The 13,918-nt window shown below is 33.9% G+C and overlaps 1 protein-coding gene across 1 annotated transcript; it reads right to left on the bottom strand.

The window, feature by feature from the left end:
• Positions 1-7,236: 7,236 nt before the first annotated feature.
• On the bottom strand, positions 7,237-8,630 carry LOC110022453 (NAC domain-containing protein 90-like). Its single transcript, XM_020721405.1, has 3 exons — positions 8,458-8,630; positions 7,568-7,875; positions 7,237-7,401 (listed from the first exon to the last, which is right to left on the bottom strand). Exons 1-3 carry the CDS (start codon positions 8,606-8,608, stop codon positions 7,237-7,239), a joined length of 624 nt encoding a protein of 207 aa, XP_020577064.1. The 5' UTR covers positions 8,609-8,630.
• Between the last annotated feature and the right edge of the window lie 5,288 nt (positions 8,631-13,918).

Genomic DNA, 13,918 nt, shown 5'->3' with positions numbered 1-13,918 from the left:
ATAAAAATATAAAAGACCATCATGCACGTCATTTGTTTTCTTAGGTTACTGCAATTTAGAAGTGTGATTGCTCATAAGTTATTTTTAGATAACCCGTTATGATATTTTAATATCATTTTCAGTTTTAAACTCTTAAATAAAATGAATGCTATAGAAAATAACATGTACAAATGGTGATGCCAGTAACCACAAAGGCAACAGAAGGAATCGTAGTGTTGTAGCATAAGTCGCATGAATGTCTTCTAGGTAGCTCCCCCGTCGGTCTCCTATGGTTGAGCGAGCTCTGACCTCATCAATTGAAGCTTTTGGGTGTGTTTCGGGCAGCTTTTGTGTTTCAGGATAAGCAGTTTATCCTGAAACGTGGCCCGCGGGTCGACCGTCGGGGTCGAACATCAGCCTAGGTTTGGTGTAAAAATGGAACTGAGTTTTCGGATAAACAATCAAAACGCACGAACCAAACGACACAGCGACGTTTTCAAAAACACCCATGCAGTTACAAGCTGCCCCAAACAGACCCTTTGCCTCCTCATAGTGTTCAAGTCAGCCATGTTGAAAGTAATGAAAATATTGCAAGCTTTTGGTAAGCACATCATGTATATGTTCTTAATCCAAAGCACATCCTGATATAATAAACATCCATTCACTTTTGGCATAACCCGAGCCGAAGCTACATAATAATGTTGATTCTCACGAGACCAATTCCAAGCAAGTAGATCTATAATTTGCTTCCCTTACTCCTCATACTCGGCTCAATGTACATGATAAACAAGTATGTCATAAGGAAAAAACTTTAGAATGACACCGATGGCAGGCTAGGTTCATACACTGAAAATATATGCTTTTTTTAGACTCATATTTTATACTCATTTTTTGTAATATTGCACTTTAATGGAAGGTATTTTGATGTTTTCTTATAGATTGTTGATTTTTAGGGCTTAAAGCAAAAAGGAAGCAAAAAAATGAAATTTGGAGTCAAAATGATGTTTTTGATGAAATGCGCAGCGCCGGCAGCGCCCAGGTCCGCGCCGACGGCGCAGAATAATTTAACGCTGGAGATTTTGACTCCAGACTAGCACCGACGGCGCCAGACCAGCGCCGACGACGCCAAAGGCGGTTTAGACTCCGTTTCTAGAATGTTCAATGTATTTAAACGATTTTTTGAAGAGTTTTTTGAGACACCTATTGGAGAACCGACATTGGGCTCTATTAGGGGTCGAATTTTATCAGAAAATTGGCTCCTCTACATTTTTCACTCCTCTACATTCATTTTTCGCTCCACATCATTTCATTTCACTACTATATTGGAGTGAATTAGTGATATTGCTTTCATAGTTTAGACTTTTTGTGATGAGATTTAGTGTGAAACTGTCTGCAAGAGTGTTGGAGAAGGAAAAAAGTGAGGAAAAAAGTGAGAGAGTTTCCTGCATTTATAAGAAAATGCTACAAAGGATTTGCTTTGATAAAGAGTTCCAAATATGTTTGTTTGTTTATTTAGTGTTGTATGAACTTTCTTTTATATATGAAATTTGTGTTTTATCGTATCTTTCTCATGAAGTCTGAGTAGTCCCCTCTATCTTTCCCCCTACTCTGAGATATGGCGAAATGAAAAGATAAAATGAATGTGTCATAATTAAACTATAAAATAAATTGTGATACTTTTTCAACTTCAAACTTAATTTACTTTTCAGTCTGGTCAATTGATTTGTTAAAATATGTTGTGAAACATATGATCCGGGAAATGGAGTATGAGTTCTACAACAGAGTGATGATCACATTTGATCTCACGAAGGAGAGATTCGTTCATTAAATTAAGTGCAAATAAATAGGGAAATATTCTTTTTTTGTTGTAAAATTGAAGAATCTTTATGGTGACGGACTAAAATCCCCAATTTGGTCTCAGTGTTTAAAAACTAAAGCGAGAGTTAGACTTCAGGTGAAGGGAAGTGGGAACTCTTGAGTTGGAGCCGGTATCCTCCTAGCCTGGCCACGAATTTATGAACTAAACCTAAAATTAGCCATTGATTTTCTATGCACTCTATCAGGGTAAAGAATTAAAATTTCTCCTATTTGGCACAATACATATTAAAAACATTTATCTTGGCTCATTTCACCAAAATTTCATTGCAGTGAGAATGATGTTTTTTCACATAAGAAATATTCATTACATAAACATAGTTAGTAGATTAGTAATTATTATTCAAAATTTGCATTTTTGTTTTGCTAATAATTAAGTAATTTAGTTTGGTTAATATCTCAACATTTGAAATTAGTGACAGTGATTTCGTTTGATTTTCTATAAATTTCCTCTTAAAATTTATCATTGCTAACTTATATCTTTCCCGTGGGATCGATATTTGGGGCTTAAATAGAAAGTTCATTATTACTTGATAACGATATGTATACTTGCTTAGAATCTCATTATTAATTGCCTATAATTATATATATTTTACACAACTTACTTTTCATATAATGATCAAGTTTTTTTGCGCTGTAGTGGCGTCAACTTCATAAATCCTTACATATAAAAATTTGGGAACATAGGTCACTTTGAATTGTAATTTGTGAACAATCGTATGATGCCTCTTCTTCTTCTTATTATATGAATGAACCAAAATTACACTACACTATCATTTTTTTCTCAAAAATCCTAGGGTGATTTATGACAATATGACTCATATATCATGTATGATCATCTCTCGATGAGTACACATTTGAACTGATTTTAATACCCAAAAGACTTCATGTAGCCTTCTAGAAGTGACACAACAGAGTCTCACTTATGACACGTTGAATCTCCCTCAATATGGGCAACTTAAGAAGTAACATATATCTAAAAGTTTGAATTTCTCTTGTACGGGGTGGCCCTCTCTCTTGTGTTGGTTCTTCAAACTCAATATCATTTTGCACCTTTCCATCATCAGTTTGAAACTAATACATTTTCTTCGTGTCCTTGCCATCATCAGTATCTACTATGTCACTACTCATTTATTCAACAACTCCCTGCTCAATAAAATTGTACTTTATTTTAGCAATCTATATGGTACAATTTATAAAATCTCATGTGATTATTGAGAAATATGTTTATATAATAAATACTTTGTTATTACAATTCAAATTGATGGTGATATGATATCCAACATAAAATAGTGAATTAATGGGCTTTTCATTAAAAAGCTTAAATAGTGTGAACTCCCTAAATATTGAGATTTATAAAAGGAGAACATGGTATAATGTGATTATCAAGGACCTAATTGTGATGACTCCCATGCATTATGTTAATTAAATATTTTGTCAATATGATATATGATGGACTTATTATGATTGATACAAAGAAAATACCACATGTTTGCCAAACTCACATAATATACGTGTGATGATTAAAATTTCTTAAAATGCTGCATGCGATGACGTAAACAATATAAAACATTATTATTATGATATGATAAGTTATTTATTTGAGATTATTTATATTTTATATGGTGTGTCTGGCCATGCTAAGCATCATAAAAGTTTATTTGTTCAATATATGTGAAATGCTCACGATGCAATAATACTTGTTCTTTTTTCATGCATTGAATTTAATTATATGTTTCGTGCAACCTCTCATAATGTCTACGCACTCTTATTGACTTTTAATGTTTTCAAAGAAGGTTAAGGCATCAATGGAGTAAAAATATAGTCATTGATGATTGAGGCGTATTTTATAATATTGGATATATTTATTTGTTATTATTGGAAATATATTTTGTTAGAATCCTTGGAGTCACAATGTCATTGTACATAAATACTTTGGATAGGAACACTTTTGAATTATATTTGTGTATATATACATGTGATGAATCTTAGGTCCTCTTATATAATCATGAATGATTTAGTAGCTATACCTAATATGATTAAGAAGATATAAGTTTTATCTTATATTTTTTTATTATATATTTTGTTTAGCTTAAATATTTAAAAAAGAGATTTTTTAAATGTAAATACATATTAAGAGTAGGCAACTTTTTTTTTTCTTCTAAGAAAGGGGCATTTAAATAAATAACCTATGATTCTTATGTATTTACATATGAAACATATAGACTCTAACTTCTATATTTATATAATTCATTATATCTCAAAAAAAAGACAATATAGTCTCTACAAATAGGCTTGTCAAAATGGCTCTTTGGTCACGATCAACTCGTGTCCGTCTCGTTAAGTAGCTCGTGTTCGATTCGTTCGTTAAGCAAATAAGTCGAACATGAATAATTTTTTTTGCAATCGATATATAAACGAACCGAACACGAACAATTATATTTTTCAACAAGTCGAGTCTGGGCTCATTCAAGTTCGGCTCATTTACACCCCTAACGGTTGCATTAATGACTATAATTATCAATATGATTTTTTGTTCGCAAACAGCTCATGTTCAGCTCACTAAGAAAAAAAAGTGGAAAACTAATAAAGTTTGTGTATTCAAAATATAAACTAGTCGAACACGAACAATTGTATTTTTTAACTAGTCGAACACGAGTTGAGCCCAGACTGTTGGGAAAATTGACGACAATAAAGCGAAAAACTGGATCTAGAAAAATCACAAAATCAAAACACACAACGAAAACACACAGATTTACGTGGTTCGACAAACTGCCTGCGTCCACGGAGCTACAGAGGATTTTATTAACTTGAGGATTACACACCGTCGATCACCTCGACGATTACAAGAAATAATCTTTCTCTCTCTCCTCACCTTCTCTCTCTCTCTCTAACCGAGAGCTAGAGGAAGAATAAGTCAAGAAAACCAAGCTTGGGTTTTTCTTTGTACCGTAAGCACACACGAGAGCATGCCTACGCCAACCGGAATGCCTCCAAGGGAGAGCCAAGCATGCAGTTCTAATAGCGGGAGGAGAGGAGCAAATCAAGGCCCATTAAGGAAAACCAAGAGAACAGATCTTCACGCCATTAATTAATTCCTTCCTTCACACCACTTAAGGATGTGATTAATTACTTAATTACTTAATTTATTGATTCCACATTAAGCATGAAATCATGCCTTAATGGCCCATTAAGGCACTGCTTATTTCTGTAAGTATTAGGAAGAGGCGGGATTCCAATCTAGAAGCACCAGACGAGCTCAACAAAGGCAATTGATTAATTAAAGATTAATCAACAGCCTTAATTAATAGTGACCCGGGCTCCATTAATCCAACAATTTTTACACCCCTATCTACAAATCTGTTAATTATCATAAACATCAAGAGAAAATAATACATTCAAACAACAAACACACGAATTACGGTTTAAATTGCATTGTACGATCTCATTCAGTATTTATCGCTCTTAATATTGTCTAATTATTGCGTGCGAAGAGTGCAAGCAGAGCTGCGTGCGCTCTCAAATCACAGCCGCACATCGCTATTGTATGACAGTGGGACTGCTGTCATACAGCAGCGATGCACGGTGTCCCACTATCATACAACAGTGATGCACGTCTGTGATCGGAGAGCACACTCTGCATGCGTTCGCACGTAATAATCGCTCCTTATTATTTTCCAAAAAAGGGCCCTTAACAAAAAGAATACATGGGGCCCACTCGCAAAGACAGGGATTTTACCCCGAGGACCGGGGAGGGGGAAAGTAGACGCTGTTTTCGCAGGACTGGAAAATGCGTCCAAGTTCACATTGGGTTGGAAAATGCGTCCAAGTTCACATTTGAGTTTTATTTCATGGAAATTTACACGCATATCACCCCCATTTTTTATGTATTTTCATATCCAAACACTTTAATTTTAATTTTTATATCTTTACACCACCTAAATAATTCATATCACATAAAAGATATAAAGGCATTAAATTTTAAGAAGTGAAGGTAAAACATGTCATATAAATAAATATATATTGATTAATTTATAAAATAAAAAATAGAAAAATAAAATTAAAATAATTTCTCATATTTTGATTTAGATTTCTACTAATGTATTATGAATAAAAATATTAAGCATTGAATTTAAAAAATATTACTATTATAATATGAAATATATAAAACATTTGACATATATACGCTTCAATTCCCATGCATTTCTATGTCTAACTTCAACATTTAATTTTTTTTACATATATGATATTTTATATACGCATGAAAATGTGCATGGTATTTTTTAAAAATTAAATAAATATATATTTTTTATAAGATATGCAAGATCTTGGGGGTGTAAATGCAAAAAGGTAAAGTTTAGGTGTTAGATAAGTAAATGCATAGGAATTGGGTGGTATGTAAGTAAATTACGTAAATACCCCTAAATAAAGAAATAAACATAAATTAACCGAATTTCAATGAGAAATAGAAGAAACTTGATTCTTAGGAAATTCCATGGAATTCTAGTCATAAACGAGTACAGAGTCTCAATCAAAAATATAAAGATTGGATGGAGGCTATGATCTCGATTTCACACTACAAAACAGATGCATTCAGGCGGACTCAAACTCGTGACCACAGAGGGCTCACCAGTGACAACGCCGATGCCAACCAAAGAGTCATGGCGAGCAGCACACGCACACATACACATGCATATATACTTGAGTGCTTGAAAATTTAGATCAAAATTAGGGCTGTGCTTTAGCTCAAAGATTGTTAATTGCTCCAAAATTGAGAACTTTGGCTCAAATCGAAATAAATGAACCGAGCTAGTTATGAGTCGAAAGTTTGGATCAAATTCTTTTAAAGCCGATTTCGAGTCATATATGAGTCAGCTCACACTGACTGGAAATAGGCTCGTAGTAATTTTATTTTAACAAATTGTACATATCATGTTCAGTAAAATTGAACATACTGAGTCACGAGTCAATTTCGACCTTATTTCAAGCTGGAATGGATCCAAAATAACTCAATGCGGGCCACGTAGCTTCAATTTTGAATAGGATTGAGCCGTTTCTAAGCTAAAACGAATCCAAATAACTCACTTTGAGCTAGCTCATTTCGTTTCCAAGTCAGATCCAGCATGATTTAATTTCGAACATTAACGATGCTAGTCATAATATCTATTTTTTTCATCACAAATAATATTAAAATTTATTCATTTATTATGAGATAAATATAGAATAAATTACTCACATATTATACTCATTTTAAAACTAAATCAGAAAACATTTTAGTCGTGTTCATATGGATAAAAAACTAACATTTCTATCAAAATATTCTCTTGCAATTTTGTTTCTCTACATTACAGCAAGCAATCCTACACTAATGCACGATCACCATCACCCTACTCTCGGCTTCTTCCCAGATCCAGAACTCGCTCCACCTTCGGACAATCTAACCTCGCTCGTACTCGCCTCCTCGCCGGCCGCTGCCGGCCGGCGGTCGAACGATCTCAGGCTCCCTGATCCAGTATACAGTCTGCACAAACTAAATTCAGCTCGAAGCTGAAAAATCCAACATTAATCATTCATAATAATAATGTCAGTGAAGAACAAGAGAAAATATTACATGCATGTGCAGTACCATCACACTATAATCAATCCACACCTACGATGTCCTGACGCAATACTCCATCAAATAACAAAGCAACTGGTCGCAGGATAAATATACCTTTGGAGTCTCGCCCGGGACGACGGTGGAGGTGGTGGTGGTGGGGCGGTCGTCGAACAATAGATATTGGTTCATTTTCCACTTGGTCTTTTGGCTTCTTAGCGGGCGACCGTTGTAGAAGGCCATGGTCTTCTTCATCCCAAGCCGACGCTGAGTGGAGGAATAGATTGCAACCGACGAGCCAGTGGTTTTCCAGTAGCCGGAAGCGGTGATCCGCCTGGGCCGGCCGCCAGCGCTTTCTCTTTCTTGCTGGGGGCAGAAGAAGAACCATTGCTCCTTATCTTGAAGGCATGGCTCCCCCGACAACTCTAGTTATCATCAACAAATATATCATTGTGTGAGAATTCAATTATTCTTGCATTATATTATCTAAATATTTTAACGCTCATTATAATTAAGGGATAATTACATATAGAGATCATGGAGCTAGTGGGATAATTGATATTTATAATTAATCTTCAAGATGATTTCTTTTAGGGCTATTGAATCGATATATTTATACGTGAAAATGTATGAAAGAGAGTGCCTGATTTAAAAATATCCTAAAATTAATTATTTCTCTCTATTATTTTATAACAAGTTTAAAATCTATTCGGCAAGTGCAACAATTTGAAGAAACAACTGTGAAGTTACTGCAGAAAAAAAATTCTTTTTCAAAAAATTACCGCTGCTATTAAATATAATTTTTAACTATAATTTTTTAAGAAAAAATAGGAAAATAATACTTTTATCAAACACGAGAAAGTGTAGTGCAGCACCGTCATCTCAAACTCAGGCTTAGTTACAGATTTGCATTGATCGAATACCACATGAGTTACAATGAAGGTCTCATATAAGAAAAGGATTTGTTAGTGCAAAATGAGGAGAGGGAGAGAATACAGCTAAATTACCGGGGAGCTGCCATGGCTCGAGGGAGAACACGTTAAGCACAGGAATAACGCGTTCCATATCACCGCGCAAGTTATTGAGCTTGTTGCGGAGATAGAAGGAGAGAAGCTCTTCTTCCGTAGGGTAGAAACGGAAGCCTGGAAGGCTGTTCATGCTGATTAATGCTTCTCTGTTAGGAGCTCATGTGTTCTCTCTGGTTAGGGTTTTGGAGAGAGGGGAAGAGAAGGGAAGGGGGTGGAGCCTATATAATGGCGGAGAGGGAGAAGACGCGTGTCTGAAGGTGAAGAATCTGCAGTGAAGTTACAGTCTGCGGTGGGCCCCTCGTAGAAAACTTCTTGCATGGAGTGGAATTAGTCAATTGATTACTACCTACAGATATTATATCCAGATATAGTTACGATTGGTGGTATTCATGATCATGGCTATCGAAAAAGTTAATTGCTCATGAACAACTCGTGTTTGATTAGTTTGTTAAGTAAATGAGTCGAACACGAATAATTTTTTTAAGCTCGGATTATAAACAAGCCGAACGCGAGCAATACTTTGTTTGCACGTGTTCAGCTCGATTTTAGTTTGAAATAAAAAATAATATAAATATTTATATAATAATATATTATTTATATTTAGAGTTAAGTTAAAATCATAACAGCTCGTGTGGCAATGTGATTGAGTGTATTTCTTTTGTGTAGATTTGGTTTAGGTTCAAATCAACACTCTATAGACCCGTTTGGGGCGGCGGTACGGTGACGGCTTGAAAACACACCAACCACAGTTTTGCCCGCTTGGTAAACTGTGTTGTGGCAGCTTTTTTGACAAGCTGTGTTTTCAAACTGTTGAAATAAGCGTTTTCACACCGTTCCTGGCTATATGGGGGTGGCAGATTTCTAATTACGGTCCGACTTTCTCAAAAAAAAAAAAAAAATTAATAACCACTGTGGCTTCTTGAACAACAAATTATATTTCAACAGCTTCATAGGTAGCTACCCCAAACATATCCTACATATATTTTTTTCAATTAATTTTAATGAATCAATTTCGAGTCAAACACGAGGCAAAACACAAATCTAAACATTTAAATCGAGCTGAACACGAACACACTATTCACCAGCTGATTTCGAACACTTTTCGAACTCAAGCGATTTTGAACAAGCTGAACATGAGTCAAGCCCTAGTTCGCTCAAGTTCAGCTCTTTTACAACCTTATTCATGTTAGTATTGGTGGTATTATTACTCCACAATACCATTAATATTATCATGAATACCACTAATACCACAAAAAAAAGTCATCATCGGCACTTAATCCGAACGCAACCCATCATCCATATATAATAATTTATCTAGTTATTAAGGATTTAAGTGAGTAAGCTTGAAGAACTTGATGTTTTACTCATTAATGATTATGAATATTATTATTTAAAGCTAGCTAATAAATTGGTTAATTATAAGAAGTTGGCTTAATGCTCGCTAACTTGAATATAATCTTTTATTATCCTTAAAATGCTTAGTTACTACTCATTAACATGCCCAACAAGGCATGCTCGATTAACTTATGATTTGGTCAATAGTCTTTCTATTTAATGTGATCGTCGATCCAATGGTGGTCATTTATTGTTAGAAATAAATTGTATAATGATTTGGTCAATAGATTATAAACAAGTTTAACAAATAAATTTATTTAATGTTTGAACAAGGCCCCTGTAAGAGACCAGGGGAAACAATAAATAATTAGTCAACTTACATGGACACGATGAGATGTATCTTCGATCCATTGGTGGTCCACTTAACACTGATGTGTGTGGGCGTGTAAGTTAGTAGCAGTGGGCTCTTATTCAAACATTGGTCTCTACTAATGAAAAGTTAGAAATAAATTGTAGAATTCATTTTCATGTATTAAATATATCTTATTATCTTCCTCTTGTACTCAGTATAGGGGACTGAGCCTTTGGTGTGTAAGGAGGTACCAATGCCCCCACAATCAGAGACCCCATTATATAGTACAATCTTCCTCTTCATTAGATACTCAATAGTGGCTCAAGATCCGGACAATTCAGTCCAAACATTCTCACATATCCAAATAGGCCCCTGCTCTTTGCAGATAATGGTGAACATATTTCGTTATGTGGTTCTATCCCGGGGTCTTGAAGTTTCTTTGAATCTGCTGTTGATGTTCGACATCACCGCATAAGTCCTCATATAAAACACACATAAAATAAATTTTGCTAATATAAAAAATAAATTTTAAGATTATAATTATAATTCAAAATTAATTATCTTTACCTCAAACTTTCTGAATCACATTTCCTAAATATCGATTGATATCTTTTGCCATGATATATATGGGGCATCATGCCTACTCTTGGCGATCTCTATGATCCCATGGATAAGCTTTTTGGATGAAACAAAAAGTGTTATATATTATAATAAATAGAAAATACTAATTACTATACTTTAAATTACTTACGAATCTTCATCTTAAATAATTTATAGACGTCATGTGGCGTCCATCATTCCAGGACAAATAAGAACGAGAGTAGTGTGCCATTAAGGAAGGTAGAGATGGCAGTGTGTTGGGAGCTATAGGGGCGCGAAAGGGATGTATAATCAAATGTGGAGTGGCGGGTCTAATGAGCATCGATGTGGCGGTTGTAGTCCCGACCATCACAATCTTGCTTTTCTATATGATGGGATGCAATATTGTCTAATTCTTCATCCAAAAGGTAAATGCAAATAGAAGTAGAAGCAGAAAACAAATAGGATAAATGCAAGAGATATTAGATTGGACTGTACAAATAAAAAAACCTAAAATCACAATTAGTAAAAGTATAAAGAGAATAAAAAGTAAAATTATGTATCCATCTTATTATATTTCATTAAATCATTATTAGATTTAATTACAATGTGATTAGCTCCTTAATATGAGCTAGTAACATCCTTTAAGGTAATATATTGCTCGATAGAATTAAGAGGAATATAAGAAATTGATATTTCTTGCTCTTGATGAGCAGGTTTGACAATAATATGAACCTTAGTAGTCTTTCTAAGTTTAGTCTTAATGACCACTGCCCAATTAAGTTTATCTCTTACACTACCGGGGTATTTAAGAACAAACAAACCACAGTTGAACATAAAAAAAAAAAAAAAATTACAATCAATAATGCTTGAATGTTCCAAATCCAATATTTTTTTAATAATTATATCAATCACACTGTCAAAATGAGTATTTTCTTTAACATAAACATCATAATTGTGATTTTTTTTTTTTTTAATTAGAAACTCATGTGAAATCATAGTCATTTGCATCAAATACTGATCATATGATCATACCATGATCAAGACCCCATGCAAGATTTATTAATTACTCCAATTAAGAACTTCTTATTAAAATTAAGAGAGATGTACAATTTGATTTGTTTTTGTTCTTTTTTTTTTCTCTTTATTTTTTAGAAGTAGTTGTTAGTTCGTCTGTCATTATATGGTTCACTTTTCCTAATTAATATTTCTTCTAGATCATCTGGATGATTCGGAGAATGGAGGAATCACAATAAAGTTGGAAGAGATCTAAATAGAGAGATTTACCTTCCTCAATTATTTGGATTCATTGCCATGGCAAAAAATTCGTTGGGTGTTGCCAAGGTATCTTTAGGAGCCTTGACATTGTCATCAAACCCGAAAGATTATCGGGCATCTTTAAGTGCCTAAAAAAAACGGAGAATATAGAAAAATGCAGGTTTAAGAGGATTTGAGTTAGATTTAATTCAGCTTTTCGGTTTATTACCGGTTGAAAATTTAACCGCTAAACAATTCTGTCAGTGTCGTCATACTATGTGGATTATTCTTATGTTATGCAAAAATGAGGCATCATCATAAATCATAAAGTCATAATAGAGCTACAAGTGTTAATATGATTGTCATCCAATAGAGAAGAACTTTGTAGAAGGCTAACATTGTGTGGCTTCAAATCAATTAAGAGAGATCGAAGATGGAAGTATAAAATATCAAACCAATTACATTTGTGTTGTTCAACATTCTAAATATAATCTAAATATAATCAGAGATAATGTATATTAATCTTCTCTATATATGTAAATGAAAATCTACATTACAATGACCATGAAAAATTTAACGTCATTCAAGTTTGTTGACGCAGCTGCAAAATAAAGAAGGGGAAGAGTAGAGAATAGAAAGTGAATGAATATGCGTCTCTAATCAATATCAAGTCAAAAGTAACCTCCCATAGTCACAGTAATAGCTATATATGTGCCTCCACTACATCACAATATCAAAATTATTAGACATAATACTGGTTGTTTATAAGAGGATATAACTGCATGGCCTTTTATGAAAAATGTTATGTCCGTTGTTCAAACGTGCAGATGATGGCGTGGATCGCACCACACCGTGCGTCTGACAGTATGATGCAATCAATGTCGTTGATCCCACATGCGGTTTACCCAACATAATATTTTCTCCCAAAAATAAGCTCAAGACGCATTGAATTGTCATCACAAATTTGAACATCCCAACAATATATGGATATGAAAATCTTTTGTAAACATTTTTTCTCTCTCTTTTTCTATTCTTAATGATAAAATTCTTATAACTTTTGTGAATAAGTTTATATCCAACAAATTCAGATCTTTTATTTTTATAAAATATGAAAAATATAAGTGCTGTAATTCTTTGAAAAACTATATTATAAAAATTATTATTTTTATTTATACCATTCAAATATTTCATATCATATATAAAAATATCAAAATTTTAAATCAGAAAAAAATGTATTAAATAGACATTTTCTTATATATGTAAGTTATCGTATATATAAATGTATACAAAAAAATACGTGAGAACGACTCTTGAGGCAATCTGACGGCCAAGCATGATAATAACGAACGGAACGATCCGTCGACCAACTATGAACCTCCAGGTAACAACGAAGTAATCCGTACAATCGAAGGTAGGACCGATCGACCTAAGGTGAGATGATCGGCTTAAGACCTGCTGATCAGGCTAAGACAAGACAATCCACCCAAGACACACCGATCAGTAACAATCTACCAGCCAATATATTTGACACGTGTGTAATATACTAAAATAGCCCTCACAGAACTAATAATTAGACGACGTAAATGTAATATTAAATCTCCAACCCCATGCCTATAAATAAGAGATCATTTTTTTCGCATGCCTTTTTCTATTCACTATTGTCTCCACTGTGTATTACTCGTTTATCTTTAACGCTCTATTTCTTCGGTGTGCCTCCAAGGTAATTTTAAAGTTATATATGTTAGATATGTAATGTAAATATGTAGAAAATGTGTGATATTTATGTAAATCTTCCTAAAATAAAATATTTATTTAAAGCATATATTACATCATTCATTACTTCATGAGTACCTGCTCCACCCCACGACTCTAGCGAGTCTGCGCCTCCACACGCTCTCCCTTCCTTGGTCTGAAGCT

Source organism: Phalaenopsis equestris, unplaced genomic scaffold (genome assembly GCF_001263595.1).
Source record: "Phalaenopsis equestris unplaced genomic scaffold, ASM126359v1 Scaffold000191, whole genome shotgun sequence".
In the NCBI taxonomy this organism is placed as follows: domain Eukaryota; kingdom Viridiplantae; phylum Streptophyta; class Magnoliopsida; order Asparagales; family Orchidaceae; genus Phalaenopsis; species Phalaenopsis equestris.
This window is presented reverse-complemented; position numbering and strand designations above follow the sequence as displayed.

Bases quoted from the DNA above. Each gene is read 5' to 3' on its own strand.
- LOC110022453 (XM_020721405.1), bottom strand. From the start codon at position 8,608: ATGAACAGCCTTCCAGGCTTCCGTTTCTACCCTACGGAAGAAGAGCTT. The intron at 7,876-8,457 runs GTAATTTAGCTG...GATGATAACTAG, and splicing joins CGAGCCATGGCAGCTCCCCG to AGTTGTCGGGGGAGCCATGC. The intron at 7,402-7,567 runs GTATATTTATCC...TGGATTTTTCAG, and splicing joins TCCCGGGCGAGACTCCAAAG to CTTCGAGCTGAATTTAGTTT.